Genomic DNA, 16,949 nt, shown 5'->3' with positions numbered 1-16,949 from the left:
ACATTTGTAAGAATCATTTCTTAGCACATGGCCTGGTTTCGCTTCATATATAAACATGGGACGGTTCAAAAGTAGGTACTAGACCGATTCCCACCAAAACAGAAGAAGTGGAGTGTAGGAGAGTAGGATCTGCTTACTATGGTTAACCCCACTTTTTGCTGGTGTTTCACTGTTTTTCGGCTTTAGTCTGGCTGGGGCCCTGCTAACCAGGACCCTAGCTTAGCTGCTTCTTCTCTAAATTGATTGCATCTACTTTAGGTACCCTCCAGATTTGTTACTGGGTTACCCTTGTGAGTCCATAGTATATGGTACTTTAGGTATGTACCAAGGGCATAGGTACCCCAGAGACCTACCAGGGGCTGAAGCACTTTGGAATCCTACCCCCCCCCCCCCGCCAGTCCTGGCGGCGGGGGTAGAATTCCTCCCTTCTAGAGTGAGAAGACAAGTACACACTTACCTGACCGGTAATAGTTTAAAAGAGCCTGGCATTACAAATTGGATGCTGCAGCCACAGACATGAGTCTGACCTCCTGCTGCTGGACAAAACTCCAGCAGGGAAGGCCTGGACTATAGGTTTCCTGCCACAGGGAGGTGCCAGCACCTCCCCAGACAGGCTTTTGTGTATTGGGGCAGGGCGGGTGCATTCAGTGAATGCTTTTCAGACAGTGCTGGGGGCACACTTGGTGTCCCTGTGCATACGTCAGTTCACACAGGTTGCAGGGGCACTCAGCCCCTGCTCTGGCGCGAAACCGGACAAAGGGGAAGGGGTGTAACCACCCCCTCCCCAGGTCCTCTCATAGGTGGGACCCTAGAGTAAGTCCAACCCCTAAACTTAGTATAAGTATAGAAACCCAGTCCTTAGGACTTTAGATTATACCTGAACGAAACTCTGCAACATATATCCTGAAACTTCCACATTCTATTTTGACTAGAAGATGGAAGAATCTCCCTTGGGGTCAAAGAGTGACTCCCCTGTTCAAACAGGCACCGAAGAAGCATCTTGCCGGTCGGCATTTCCAAAGCTCCCGCCGGATACTGAAGGATTTGCAACACAAGCCATGGACTTCCAGACATCTCCGAGGCCAACACGAGATCACAACAAAGCTGAGACCCGTAGCCATCACAAGAGATGTGGGACCGGAACTCCTGGGCACCCTGCACATTTGCTAGTGCATCTACTTTCAGAGCTTTCCCAAAGTTGTTCATTGGGCTACTCGTAGTCCAAGCGCTGAGCACCATCTGCACCGAAGATTGTGGGCCTACACTCCACGAGTGTTCCGTGCGCCAGCTCTTAGCATTTCTGCTCAAGGACCCTTTGCGATCCCTGGTCCGTCGACTGGTGGGTCCCCACGAAGGTAACTATTTTGTTCCTTGGGCTTCACTGGTCGCTCCTGACATACCCTGACTCCCCTCCAAAGGGTGAGTCCCTCAGACCTTGCTGGTCTGCTCCGAAGCCAATCTTTGCATTCTGCGAGGGTTGCTGTTGCCAAGGCTTGCTTGGGTCAACTGACACCGCGACACTCAACATCTGACGTGGAACAGCTCGAATCCAGCTCCTGGTTGTCGTCTACACCTCCTGGTACTCATGGCTGAAGAGTCAAGCTTCACCTTCTGCTCCTGAAATCACCTAACATCGGTGGGCATCTGCTCATCGCTGCCCTGGTCACTGGCCAGTGACCCAGACTCTGTCCCCTCTGCTTTCAGGTTCTTCAGATCTCTGATCCACCCTTGGATCCATCCGGACACTTTCCACTTGGACACCTGCAGCAATTTATCCTAGCTCGCCATAGAAAACGACGACAAAACCCGACACGAAAAGACACCTATGCACCCGGCTTTCCTGGGTGAGGTAACTCGAGTACTTCGGTGCTCCCATGGGTGTTGACTCTCGAACTGTCTAGTTCTCAAGGGATTTGCTCCAAGTCCACTCCTAAGTATCCCTATTCTTTAAAATTCTAATTGCAACTTTCCCCATAGAAGTTAATGGTGATTCGCGGCTGTGTTTAGACACTGCGCGTGTCCCCCGTAGGTCTCCTGCGTCTCTACCTTGGGTGGTTCCTGGTTGCCCCAGCGGTTCTACAGGCCCTAGGCCTTGTATCTATGTCTGTCGTAGTTCTTCTACCACTTACTTAGTATATGGTTTGTGAGGCCCCTAGGGCTAAACGTATACTGTGCTAATTTGCTGTGTGCTAAATACGTTTACTGTATGTACTTTTGCCTCTAGCCTCATAAAGAGACTAAAGGGATGTGTTTTGATTAAATACATATATTTCATATATATACCTGGTGTGGTTCTCCTATCATTTGGTCAATCACAAGGTTATTGACTGGTAAAACAAGCTACTTTACATTCCTCCAAGACTTAGCCTGAAGGCTGCTCTCCACAGCTACGTCTAGGATAGCTTTCATTAAAGGTTGTCTTTAAAACTACCATCAATAAGGGTCATTTGGACTGGTGCAAGGTGCTCCCTAGAATAGTGGACAGCATATGCCAGGCCAACTTCTCACATGGGGTACCCCAATAAATTCCAGTGTGATGTGTAACGTGCAATAAGGGCTTTTTTGGATATGGTATAGTTGAGTGGACGGTGCCCTTGATGCATATTTTTGTCTCCAAGGGTCCTCTTTGAGGAATAATGAATATCACAGATCTTGTTTGCTGGAGAATAGTGACAGCTGATGGAAATCTGAATGGTTATGTATCAAGCATGCTGAGGTCATGCGTGTCCTCCCTCATTCACATGCATGTTGAAGCAATGAATCTGTTTAATCATACTTTTCTGACATCCCACTTTTGCAAATCATTGTTTTCTATGTGACAAATAGGGCGTCAGTAGTGTCATATTTTATATGGAGAATGTTCATGAAATTTTCGACAAATATGCTTGACACACTGCCTCTAAGATGAGCCTGACTGCTCGTGCCCGCTACCGAGGGGGTGAGCAAGAGTTATTTTAGGAGTGTAACTCCCTTACCCTGACTAGGAAGAAGGGTCCTTACATGGACAAAGGTTCTTAACTCTGCCAACTAGAGACCCCCATTTCTAACAGTGTTCCTTGAGGGTGAGTTCAATCCCCTCGGCATTGAGTGAAAGTTGGGGTTTGAAGCTGTCAAGGTTCGTATCACAGAGCCAGGTTTGTACTGTGTCTTATAGTTGAGCTTCAGGCAGATGCCAGACAGCCAGGTCTGGGAGTCGTGCAGGTGTGTTTGAGGCATTGGATGTCTGAAGCAGAGGAGACTTTCCAGTACAAGTAGGTTGAGTACAAACTGCAGTGAGTGTAAAGCACTAGCTGAGGGTGTTTTTCACGCTCCAACCATTATAATCCATCAATCTCTCTTCAAGTGACCCCCACCCATCTTCAAATATTCTCATTTACCAACTCGGAGCGATGTACATCACGTCTATGAGAATAACATTTCAATATCAATAAAGTAAAATATTAAATACAAATAAATAGCATCCATTTGCATCAAAGTAAGGGAAGAACCATAGTTTCAGTAATCTGAACTGTTCCAAGTATGTGCACTGGGGACCCTCTCTATCCTGTATTGACAAATGATGAGGTAATACCTGGGGACAAACAGGAGTTTAAGGATACTGACGGGGTCTGTTTCTTCACAGATTCCTATCTGATGATATTTCATATATTCCACAAACACAAGTATGTAAGGCAATAAACAATGAAGCTTCTCATTCCATTTTCCTGAGATATTCCCCCCCCCAATAATGATTGGTCTCATGTGGAACACATCAGAAGTCACCGTGAGTTCAAAACATACCCAGCTGAGTAGGACCTGCGTGATCAGGGTCGCAGTTGCGTACATGGACATAAACTTAAACACCGCAAATGAGGTCACAAGAGCACAGCGCCCCTCCCTGGTGGGAAAGACAAAAAACACTTGTTGATTAGGCAATCAAACAGTACTTCAAAGCTTCTCTCCCCACCACTAGTTGCAAAAGCAACAACAACATAAGAACAGCAAGCACAGTACACAGCTTATTCACTTTGTGGCAGTAAGTGACACCTACAGGACCTAAGGGTGTCAATGAGCTATAAATGTGGAGAAACCACAACTAACCACTCATGATCTGTTGTCAGCATGAATGAAAACTTCCATAAATGATCTGTCTTTGCCCAGCTCATCTCCGACCATAGATTTAGGACACAGCACCACAGTGTAGGTGCACTACTCAGCTGGGAAAGTGACTGAGAATTGTAAGGGCTTTGTTTACCAGTTCCCTATTGTTTGTTATAGACACTGGGCAACTTCTTCTCACCGCTACACTGCAATATCCCTTGTCCACATACAAATCTGGTGCCACCACATTCAGGGTTAAAGGTGTTTAAAGTTGCAAAGACTTTTAGGCCAGGTGTATCCTTCAAAATATGGATAACAATACAGAGGCCGGGCACACACTAAGTCCAATAAAACTATCAATTGTTATGACACATTTCCTGGTCTTTAATTGTCTTTCTCTTTGTCCAGCCAGCCAACACGTGTTTCGTTGTTTAGGGTGCTCCCCACAACTTCCTCAGGGTGGAATATAACACAGATTTAGATGTAGTGTAAGAACACCACACATTATACACATGTGCTAATCTTTGTGGAAACCCAAACCTTCCTTTCAAGTAGATGGTGAATGTGAAATTCAAATCAATTGTTTTTTCTTTTTTCACAACCATAGAACATATCACACCACATTTAAAAGCTGTTTATAACCGTGCATGATCAATACAATATTAAAACTGAATGTGAGAAGTTGGCCTGGTATATGATGCTCACTAGTTCTAGTGATCACCTCGTACCATGCCAAGCAACCAACCCGTATGATGATTGGTTGTAAGTCAACCTTATAGACCAGCTATCCTAGTGGTAGCATGGACAAAGCAGTCTTAGGCTAAACTCTGTAAAGGCATGTGAAGCCAGCTGTTTTACCATATACACTCTCCTTGAATACCAAATGAAAGGACACCACACAGATATATATTGAAAATATATATATATTTATTTACTACAAGTATCCCCTATACCCTTTATGAGCACAGAAGCAAATGCGTTAAAACAAAACAGGGTTTAAATACACAAAAGTTGCACAATATGGATAGGCCCTGGTGGCTCCTAAAACCATATACTAAAATAGTGGTATAAGAACCACGTATCCAAAAGGAAGAAGGCCTATGGCCTTGGGAATCGCTGGGACTACGAGGAGCTAACAATAGTTAGTGACCAGGAGGCCCACGGGATGCGTGTGCAGTGCTTGAAGTTACACGCGGGCATCCATAGACTTTCAATGGGTGCGTAAAAAGTACAAAGTTACTGCAAAGGGAACCTTCCGGATGAACCAGAACCTAACAACTTAAAACTTATACACTAGAGATGTTTCTCTCAACAGGAGCACCGGAGTGCCAGCGTTACCTCACCCACAAGACGCGGGTGCATAGGGTTCAAAGTGCGTCAGGTTTCGTCGTGCGGTTCAATGGAGCCTGAAGATGAAGATGCTGCAGGCGGCCAGTCGGGATGAGTTCCGGTGGATCCAAGGATGGATCTGAAGATGTGAAGACCTGAAAGCAGAGGGGACAATGTTCAAAGTCACTAGCCAGTGACTACCGTGGAACCAGGAGGGAACCAGGAGATGTCGGATGCCAACAGGTGAAGAAGGGAAGCTTGTCTCTGCAGCCACGTAGACACGAAGAGGTCAGCGACATCCAGGAGTCAATCACGAGCTGTCCCACGCAGGCTCTCGCTGATGGCGGTGTCGGCAACTTGATTGAAGCAAACAGGCCTTGGCAAAAGCAAGTCACGCAGGAAGTGAAGAAAGCTTGTTGCGCTGACCAGCAAGGTCAGAGGGGCTGCTCCTTTCTACAGGAGCGAGGGAGCGAGCAACCAGACCAGTAGTGTTGATTGTCGATTTCGTCGCCAAGATGGCCACTAGCCAACGGGCCAGTAACCAGGATGACGTGTCGAGTGGCAAAATGCAAAAGGGCCCCAGGCACATCGTGGAGATGCTGGGGGGGCTGATCTTCGGTGCAGATGCTGCTCGGTAGTGGGGCTTCTCAAACCCCAAAGCACAGCGTTGAGTGTACCTCGGGTGCTGCGCAGTCATCTTCTCGGGGGTCTTTCAAGATGGCCGGTCCCACGTCTCTCGATGCCTCCACGGGTCTCTTCTTTTCAGGGACTGTGGATCGGGCTGTGAGATGTCTTGGAATCCAGATCTTGTTGGGCTCTGGGCTCGGGCTCCGGCGGGAGGCGGTGGCAAAGCAGTCCTCGAGTTGCTGGTTGGTGCCTGTATTCACAGGGTGGTCACTCCTTGGCCACAAGGGAGATGCTCTTCAGTCTTCTGTGCAGCAGAATGTCGAAGTCCAGTTTTCTTCTTAGTTGCAAGTCGAGTTCAGGATGATCTGAAGTCTTAGGACACAGCTCCTACTCTTAAACCAAATCTAGGGGCCGGATTACCTGCTAGGTCCCTCCTCTGGGTGGGACCAGGAAGGGGGGCGGTTACACCCCCTTTCCTTTGTCCAGTTTTGTGCCAGGACTGGGGCTGGAGAGCCCCAGGACCGGTTTGAACTGGCATATGCACAGTGACACCTTGTGTGCCCCAGGCATGTCTCATTCTATTCAGCCCTCCCAAACCCACTACACAAAATCCTGTCTGGGGTGGTGCAAGCACCTCCCCTGACAGGAAACCCTTTGTCCAAGCCTCCCAAACTGGAAGGACTCCCAGCAGCAGGAGGTCAGACTTGTGTCTGTGGTGGCAGCATCCATTTTGTGATGCTGAGGCTCATGTTTAACTTTACCCGTGTTTCAGGTTAGGTACATGTCGTGTCCCTCTAGAAGGGTGGAATGCTACCCCCGTCGCCAGAATTGGCGAGGGGGAAGTATTCCAATTTGTATGACACCTTACTCGACATGTATTGATAAAGCCAAACCAAAGATAGCATTTAACCGCGAGGTTCATAATGCACTTAAGAGTATATGGTATGGCAATATCATGAAACAGCTGAAGGACATTGTTCCGAAAGCTGCAGACAGGCTCAGCTCATGCCAGAGCACCATCTCACATGAAACCAAGCACTCTGCCTCCAGGATTGTTAAGGCCTGCCATAGGAGTGACTTATAGGTTACCATGTGTCCATATATGTTAGATATAGATATACTATATCTAAGTAAGAGGTGATTACACCAACTTACCCCAGCTGATTTATCAGCCAGTTGTGTCAAATATGGAGGCCAGGCAAGGGGTGGCATAATACATGCTGCAGCCCCTGGTAGGCCTTGGTTACACCTATGCACTGGGTACCTAGGGTACACTGTTACAGGGGCCTATAAGGTGAACCAGTTCCAATTGTGTATGTACCTAAGGTACATGGAGTCCATTTTAAGGAGAGATCAATTAGCCTAGGGCCCTGAATAGCAGGATCCCAGGCCAACTAAGTCAAAAACCAGCTAAACACTAGGCAAACAGTTTGGGGGTAACCATAGTCAGATATCCATCTTCCTACACAACCCCCCCCCCCCCCAAACGAAAGGAGATAAGGCTATCCTTGACCAGGTAAGCCTATATTGCCTAAGTGGCCATATAAGGAAGTACCAGCTCTGGCTTGGTTTCTCCCTGTCTCATGGTCCACTAAGCAATCCCTCACCCTAAGGGTATCAGAGGGTCTCCACCATAGGGAATCTCTACCTGTGGTGTGTTTTGGCAAAGTAAAAGGCTGGTGTTGAGATGGAGTATTGAAGTGAGATTCCTCTCTAGGACTCAGCTTCCTCTAATCACTCTCCACCATGTAGGCCTTTCTTTCCTTGACTGAGTTGCACTGTGCTCTCAGGGTCAACCTCTGGCTACCTAAAGCTGGAAGCTGGGTCCCTTTTGTGGGCTTACTGGAGGGACAGGTCAGGTTTGGGGTTTTTAAGTCCCAGGTTTGGCTGTGCCCAACAGAGTCCCTCTGGGGGAGGTCCCTAACTAATTTTAAGGGGGATCCCTCAGGACTTTCAGGAATTTTCACCTGGCTAGGGCTGCTAGTTTTGGTGCCCCTAATCTGCTGATGGGGAGGTTCCTGGGGACAGTGGGCTCTGTGGGGTCCACTGGCCTCCCTGTCCTCCACAGCCCTGGGCTGAGTGAGGCAGGGTAGAGAGGGGCAGGTTACCTGTTCCAGACTGGGTCCCACCTTGGAAGGGTCCACTGACATCAGATGGTCTGCCAGGCTAGGCCTGACTACCTCTGGGGCAGTTCCTTCACAAGGGGTAGGTCAGTTCCCTGAGGAGGCTGACTCTCACCTAATGTGTGGTGGGGGTTGACTTTTCTTCCTCCCCAATGCTCTCTGTCTGAGTGGAGTGATCCATAGTTTCAGGCTTCACAACACTGAAATCTGTTTGAGTGTGGGCTGTGACCATTACAGCCCTTCCAACCTTTTCAGGGAGGCACTCAGTCTGTGTTTGGGCTGTGACTGTCACAGCCCTGCCAACCTTTTCAGGGAAGTCTGTCTGAGCCTGGGCTGTGGCTACCACCGCCCTTCCAACCTTCTCAGGGAGGAAATCTGCTTGGACTGGGGCTGCAACTTTTACAGACCCACTAACCTTTCTGGGAAGGCCTATCATTCTAGAATGGGTTTCCTGTTCCACCTCAGCCCAGGCTGAGATTTCTAAGTCATTCCCCAGTAAGCAATCTACAGGTAGGTTTTTAGACACTGCCACTCTCTTGGGGCCAGTGACATCTCCCCAACTAAGATTGACTACTGCCATGGGATGGCTTCTCTGCACTCCATCAATGTTGGTCACCTGGTAAGTGAATCCAGGTATAAGCTGAGCAGAGGGGACTAGGTGGTCAATCACCATGGTGACACTAGCCCCTGTGTCTCTGTAGGCCTCAACTTTCTGGCCATTGATGTGGGGCTCCTGTCTGTACCTGCCCAAAGTGTTGGGACAAGCAGTGAAGTTGGCAAACCCCATGCCATTTTCACAGACAAGAGTTGCTGTGGTAGGGGATCTGGTTAGGCCAGAGTTCCCCTGTGCTCCCAAAGTAAGCCCAACCACATTCTTGGGGGCACTCCCACCACCTGGGGGATTACTACTAATAGTAACAGGAGGTTTGGGAGTATTACTGGGGGCTATGTTCTCCTTATTGTTGGCCTTTGGGCAATTGCTGTCAGTTTTCCAATGGCCTACCTGCTTGCAGTTATGGCAATAAGGTTTCTTTTGGGACCCACCCCCCTCATTGGAGTTTTGGGGCCCTGGGGAAGTCTTCTCTTTGGATTTATCCCCACCCTTCTCTTGAGGCTTGGTAGTCTCTTTCTTTTGGTCACCACCCTGGTTCTTAGGCCTAATCCTGGTTCTGACCCATTTGTCTGGCCTCTTACCCAATTCTTGTGGAGAGGTCAGATCAGAGTCCACCAGGTGCTGATGTAGAAGCTGGTTTTGACAATTATTTCAGATTTGCTCTCTCATCATTAAATTATACAATCCTGTATAGTCTGTAACCCTACTTCCCAGCAACCAGCCCTCCAGAGCCTTAGTGGCACATTCAACAAATTCAGACCAGTCCTGAGTCTGTGTCTTCTGGGTTTACTGAACATCAACCTGTACTGTTCAGTGGTTAAGCCTAACCCATCCATCAGAGCACTCTTCAGGACCAGGTAGTTTCTAGAATCCTCAACACTAACTGTGAGGAGTCTGTCTCGGCCTCTACCTTCAAAGGAGAGCCACAAGATTGCTGCCCACTGATCCTGAGGGACCTGCTGTACTCTGCAGGCTCTCTCAAGTGCAGTCATCCACTTGTGGATATCATCCCCAACTTTGTAGGGGGGCACAATCTTACTCAGGTTTCTATTGTCATAGGACCTGTCTTTATCCTTAGGGATAGTGCTGCCACCAGTGGATCCTAATCCACTCTCTCTAGGCTGTCTTGCTCTAGCAAGCTTCTCTTGGATCAGGGCTACTTCCAGCTCTCTCTTCTGGATCCTAAGCTCAGCCTCTCTCATTTTGGCCTCATGTTCCCTCCTCTGAGGGGATGTCATTCTCCTTCTGAAGTGACCATGAGAACCTCTAGAAGCCTGGGAAGTGTTAGATTCACCTGAGTGATTCCTTCTCCTCCTAGTCTCCTGGTTAAGTCCACTTGGGAGTCTGAGTGGGTTTAACCCTGACTCAGTCCCAAATTGGCTTAAGTTATCCTGGCTAAGTCTCCTGTCTCTCATCATCAGAATCACTTTCTTCTTCCTCCTCTTCCTCCTCCTCATCCTCAGGCTGAGTATCCCCAGTGTTCTGGTTTTCCACATCTATCTAGACAACAGGGACAGGGGTATCAGTGTTATCATCTTCAGAGGGAGAGCCTCCTTCTCTAGACCCTTTGTTATGTTATGTTATGTTATCGTTATTTATACAGTGCACAGCTGCCCCAGCGGAGGGGCGTCCTGGCGCTTGAACAGGTACTAAAACATAACACGCAGAAAAAGGAAAAAGACGACTAACCAAGTACAGAGAATGGGAAAGTTTTAATAGCACGCCTAAAAGTGGTAGGATTATCCAGAGCTCGAATGTGCACCGGGAGTGAATTCCACAAACCAGCGGCAAGCACTCAGTAGGAGCGGCCACCCATCCTGCCGAGTTTGAAACAGGGGCAGGCCCCAAGATAGAGAGCCTCCGATCTCAGGGACCTCGAAGGGACATAGGGGATAAGCAAGTTAGCAAGTGCAGGCGGCGAAGAGAGCTTCATGATTTTAAAGGCCAGGCAAAGCGACTTAAACTTAATTCTTTGTCTGACCGGCAGCCAATGAAGGGCGGACATAGTGCTGGAAACAGAACAATGTCTAGGAAGCCCAACAATGGCCCACGCTGCAGCATTCTGTACCCTTTGTAGCCTAGATGCCTCAGCCTGGTTTATCCCCAACGGCAGCTGCTGTAGTCCAGCCGAGATAAAACCGTGGCTTGGACCACGAGCTGCCGGGTAGAGGGATCAAAAAACTTAAGGATCAGTCTTAAGCCTCGCAAAATGCCGTAGCAGGTGGCTGCAACCTTCTTCGTATGGCTCGTAAAGGTAAGCGCTGGATCCAGCCAGACCCCTAAGTTCTTTACTTCGGAAGCTGGAACGGGAGTGACGCCCAGTTCTGGAGGCCACCACTGATCTCCCCAAAGCTCTGCATGTTTCCCCAAAACCATGACTTCGGTTTTATTGGCGTTCAGTTGTAAGCAATTGGTTCTCAACCAATTTGCTACTGCCACTAGTCCTGCTCGGAATCTGGGGGCATCCACTTCAGGGTCTCCATTCAGTGTCACCGCCAGCTGCGTATCGTCAGCATATGAGGTCATCGTCAAACCCCATTGTTTGACGATCGCAGCTAGCGGTTTCACGTAGAGGTTGAACAAGGTCGGGCTCAACGAGGAGCCCTGTGGAACCGCCAGATCCAAAGGATGGAAGGTGGACTGGCCGGGTGGTATAGCCACCTTAAAGGACCGACCCGAGAGAAAAGAGCGGAACCACTGAAGAGCAGTCCCCGCTATTCCAGCTTCCTCTAGGCGCCGAATTAAAACACGGTGGGACACAGTATCGAATGTGGCGCTCAGATCTAATAAAAGGAGCGCCGCCGTTCGCCCGGAGTCGAGCACCAGACGTAGGTGCTCGATCATGTAGAGCAAAGCGGTCTCGGTACTGTGTCCCGACCGGAAGCCATTCTGACTCGGGTCCAGTATATGGTTACGGGAAAGGTGGTCAGATAAGATGGAATTTACATGAGCCTCAATGACTTTGGCGGTCCAGGGAAGAAGAGATATGGGGCGGTAGTTCTCAGGCAGGAGCGGGTCTGAATTTGCCTTCTTCAGAACTGGGGTGACTACCGCCTGCTTCCATGAGGAGGGGACCGTTCCGGATGATAACGACAAATTGATCAAGGAAAGTATTGGAACACGACACAAGGAGGAGAGAATCCTGATTTGATCAGGCTTCAGCGGATCCAAAGGAGAGCCAGATTTAATCCTGAGGCTCAGCATATCAAAAGCCTCCATAGACAGGTCAGGCAAGGAGGTCAGAGTCTCACAAGCCAGGGAGTTAGAGCCAGCTGGCTCTGGATCGAGCAGAGACAGATCAAATCCTCGGTAGATAGCCTGCACTTTCTCTAAAAAGAAAGATGCCAGACTTTCACAATGAGAGTCGGTGCAGATTTCTGCCGAAGTGGCCCTTTTATTCAAAAGGTCTTTAAGGACTTTAAAGATTAATTTTGAGGGGTTAGTACTGGTTTGGAATTCCTGGGCATAGAATGCGGCACGAGTTCTACAAATTGCCCTGTGATAGGTCTTAAGTTTGGCAAAATAAGAGGATTTCAGACTAGGGTCGTAGGACTTCCTCCATTCCCTCTCAGCTTTCCGGCAGATTTTTTTAAGCTCGGCAAGAGAGTCGTTATACCACGGGCCAGGTAACTTAGTATGACATTTCGACCAGCACATTGGTATGAGGGAGTCAAGGGCATCCGAAATCCATTTGCAAAACAGTTCGTAACTGTCAGGAAGGGCTTCTCGTTTAGGCATGCACAGATAGTTTCCCCAATCAGTAAGTGTCCTTTGGTGGCAAAGACACCTTGCCCCTTATTTAGTTGGTGCGCTCTGGTTTCTAAATACCGCTGGAGGCAGGTCAGGCACTTCCCTGTTGCCACTGTTTGCTCCAGGGGTTAGCGCTCTAGCTGTTCCTGTGATTGTGAGCACAGCTGAATATGAAGCGCGAGCGTTCGTTTAACGTCGCACTTCAACCGTTATTTTTCGAGAGGCGGATGCTTGTTCGCGCTCTCCAGCTCTTGTGAGGCCAGTCAACTAAATACATATGCGAAAAAATCCTAGGACGTCTAGGTATATAGGTGTACAGATAAGACAGGCCAGTTATCAAGAAGAAACAGTAGGGGAGGATGAACGAAGTTGTATAAAAAGTATATTTTTATTTTGTCTATTTAAAAATCATATTAGAAATGACTGGGGGTCAAACCAATATGACGGGTATTAAAATAGCTTTGTCAAAATTCCATACAATAATCATAACGAGTTAACATAAAATTCATAGTACAAAAAATAGAGAAATATATTAACAAAAGCATACAGATAATCACATCAATAATAAAACAAGCATAAGAACTCGACGCGCGTTTCGGCAGGGGACCGCCTTCTTCAGGAGACACAATTTTAATTCAAAGGTAGACTTCTATCCGTACAGCAAGAACACCCAAGGGGAGTCTTCATATAAACGTGATGCGTATATGGAATAGGTATTGGTAGAGGGATTCCTTATGATTCCATGAACGATGGATGAAAATTGCTGACGAAGTTATTCATTAAATAAACACTTGATGGCCATATTCGAGGTGTCCTAGAACAATGGGTACCGGAAAAACACTATAGCTAGAGCCTACATTAGATGGTAGACTTGGCGCTTGAAACAAGGTCGCTGTTGATGGCACCTTATCTCGTTGTTAGTTAAACAGGCTCTTGGTATATCTTAAAACGAAGTAATGCCTGTGTTCGACGCAATTCTGAGTGGTGGCTTTAGAATCGCGCCTTGTAATGTGGAAAAATAAGACACTCGTGATGTGGCTCGATACTGGCGGACAGCAAGATGTAGCTGCTTCGTCTTCCGGCGTGTGGGGGTTCGTCCTCCCTAGCGATACAATCAACTAAATACCACGTTTGGTATCTGGCTTTCTTTGTTTCTTCGACTCCGAGCTTCTGTGGCGGCATCTCCGGTGTGCCTTCAGTGGTTCAGCTCGGTTCGGAGAGTCTCTGAACAGGCGTCTGACTCACGTCGTGTTCCTCTTCAGACCTCCTGAGTTTCCTGGCAGTTACCCTCGTCTTGTGAGCCAAGCAGCAGTGACAGCCTTTTTCCACGCCAGCTCCGTGTTCCAGAGGCAGCATTCACCATATATTTGGTGAGACCTTTCCTTGCTCTAGTACTCGTTATTCATAAGGAGTTCAGCCTTTTATCTGCAATTAGTACAGAGACATATCTTTTGAGTCCATATATTGTTATTTGCTCTTCAGTTAAAGACTGTGAACTCTATATTTGGCCTCAGTCTAGTAGATAATTACTCTCATGAAGTAATGAGTAATAGAGAAGTTCTTCACTTCAATGAACTAGCAGAATTTGCTTAATAGGAGTTCAAGCAGAAACTTGTTAACTGAGAGCGCCCTCTGCTGACTGAAACAGGCGCCATCAATTGGTACTGAACATTTAGTCATTGGCACTTGGAATATTGTGTGGAGAACAGCGACCAGAGAATTCTACAAGTAAATAATAATATATATATATATTCTTGTGTACCACCTTTATCTTCAGTCTCCTCTTCCTCCACGTATTCCATTTTGGCTCAAGAACTTTGCAGGAGTGTTCTATTTAGAGATTTACTAGAGAAGGGCTAACCCCCACACTAAGTCAGGTAAAAGAAAAGAGAGACAGTAATAATTTAGTAGTATTGTTTTCCATGAGCATGAACTTAGTAATGTTTTGTTAAATCTTGTAGGAAGAACATTCTCCTCAGCAGAACTATCGAGGTGAAGATTCTAGTGTGGGCAGTCTCTCTGTTTGTCTCTTCCAACTCCCCTTTCCCCTGCGTCACTGGGGCAAGAGAAATCTGGCACAGTGGTGTGAGGGAGTTGGGAGCTCCCATCCTCTTCAGCCGGGCATTCCCGCGGATATCAGGAAATTACAGGTACTAATCCGACAGATTGAAGTGCCCGCAGTTGCCTTCCGCCTGGGTGTCATGGCTGAGGGACTAGATGTAAAGGCCCTGGGGTCCATTTTGGAAGGCTTACAGAAGCAGTTGATTGAGACAAGGGAAGAAGTTAGAAAATCAAATCAAGAGACTAGTTTCCTTCGTCAACGTTTAAATGAACTCACAGTTAGTCCTAGACCAGATTTTGGGGGTTAGAGATCTCAAACCTTTAATCCATCTCCATCTTCCTCTGAGCTTACTACTCAGGTGGTGCATGCCATGTCCCCCACTATCCCGCTTGCTCCACCAGAAAGGTTTATGGGAGATCCAAATAAGGCACAGGTATTTGTCACGCAGTGTTCGTTGCATTTCCTGTGCAAACCTATAATTTTCAAGGAAGACCAATCCAAGGTGGCGTTCATGCTGTCGTACCTGAGTGGGGATGCTGCGGCATGGTCTTTGCCACTGGTGTCTACCAATGATCCCATGTTATACAACTTTGAAGAGTTCGAAACGGAATTTTTACGAATATTTGATCGCAGAGCAATTTCTCAAACTACAGATAATGAGCTTCTAGATTTGAAACAGGGGAATCGCGAGTTAGTGGCATACTTAGCACATTTCAACAAACTTATTGTGGAGACTAAGTGGCCATCAGAAAAAAGAGCAGCGATATTCTACAGAGGTCTGAGAGAAGAACTAAAGGATGGCTTAGCTCAGATTCCCAAAAGACCCACAGATGTTTCTGAATTGATTGACCTGGTTCTTCAAATTGACCAGAGACAATCTGAGAGGCGTTCAGAGCGGCGTAAGGAAAATAGACCTTTTCCTCCCAGGTTTGATCGGATTCGCTCTGAAGGAATTAAACCTAAGGAAGAAGCTATCGCTGAAGAACCGATGCAAATAGGAACGGTTCGAGGACCTTTGAGTAAGGAAGAACGTGAAAAGAGAAGAGTCAGAAAATTATGTATGTATTGTGGTGGATCAGGCCATTTTGTCAAGGAGTGTCCCCGAAGACCGAAGACGTCGTCATGGGTAAAAAGAGAAGCTCCACCAGTAGACGGAGTTGCTCTGGTGGACGCCGAATCTAAGTCAACTCCCTTTGTGCAGTCCTTGTCCAACACTATGCAGTTCTCCGCACCACATCTCATTCTATCTTGTCAAATTCATTTTGGAAAAGATCAACGAGCAACTGTGGCAATAATGATTGACTCTGGGGCCACTGGAAATTTTTGCGATATCCTATTTGCAAAAAGTCTACGAATTAATTTTGTGAGAAAAATCAAACCAGAGCCTGTGCGAGCAGTTGATGGTACTCCACTATCCTCCGGCCCGATAGCATTTGATACCGAAGTAATTTCGGTTTTGGGTCCTGGGAAACATTGCAGTTTCATTTGCTTCAGTCTAATTGACGCCCCTCAATTCCAGCTAATTTTGGGCTTGCCCTGGTTAACCGAACACAATCCAAAGATTGATTGGGCCAGGAGAACTGTAGATTTGAATTCTGAGTATTGCTTGGAACATTGTTTTCATCCTCCTCCACAGGAGAAGGAATTAAGTGAATCTTACTGTTTGGCTAACCAACCGCAGATGATTTGTTTGGTGGAACTTCCTGATTTTCCTGCTCAGTACCAAGACTTGAAATCCATTTTTGATGAACAAGAAGCGCAAAAGCTTCCTCCCCATCGGGAGTATGACTGTACTATTGAATTGGAGCCTGGTGCCTCCCTACCTTGCAGTCGCATTTATGCTCTTTCCGAATCAGAAAATTTGCATTTAAAAGAGTACTTGGACAAGAACTTGGCAAACGGATACATAAGACCTTTTTAGTCTCCAGTTTCCTCTCCTCTTTTTTTCATTCCCAAGAAGGACAAGAGCTTGAGGACTTGCATAGACTATAGGGCTTTGAACTTGGTGACTAGAAAAAATTGGTACCCGTTGCCACTCATCTCTGAACTTTTGGACCAGGTGAAAGAGTCCCATGTCTACACCAAATTAGATCTAAGGGGGGCTTATCACCTGGTTCGGATGGCAGAGGGGGATGAGTGGAAAACGGCGTTTCGGACCCGATTCGGGCTTTTTGAGTACCAGGTGATGCCCTTTGGGTTGTGCAATGCTCCTGCGGCTTTTCAGCATTTTGTAAATGATATCCTTCGGGAGTTTTTGGATCGATTTGCAGTCGTCTATATAGATGACATTCTTATTTTTTCCAAGAATATTGAGGAGCATGTTTTGCATGTCCGAACCATTTTGGAATGTCTCTTAAAAAATCAA

The 16,949-nt window shown here is 47.3% G+C and overlaps 1 protein-coding gene across 1 annotated transcript in view; it reads right to left on the bottom strand.

Moving 5' to 3' along the window:
• The window catches only part of LOC144770984 (putative cation-transporting ATPase 13A4), a 1,004,626-nt gene that overhangs the window by 363,369 nt on the left and 624,308 nt on the right, over positions 1–16,949 (bottom strand). Inside the window, exon 24 of the mRNA XM_078655851.1 lies at positions 3,781–3,877. Coding sequence (XP_078511977.1) covers positions 3,781–3,877 — 97 coding nt within the window. The remainder of the gene's footprint in view (positions 1–3,780; positions 3,878–16,949) is intronic.

This window comes from Lissotriton helveticus, chromosome 7, assembly GCF_964261635.1.
Source record: "Lissotriton helveticus chromosome 7, aLisHel1.1, whole genome shotgun sequence".
In the NCBI taxonomy this organism is placed as follows: Eukaryota; Metazoa; Chordata; class Amphibia; order Caudata; family Salamandridae; genus Lissotriton; species Lissotriton helveticus.
Note: the sequence above shows the minus strand (reverse complement) of the source record. Positions and strands in the feature narration are given on the sequence as shown.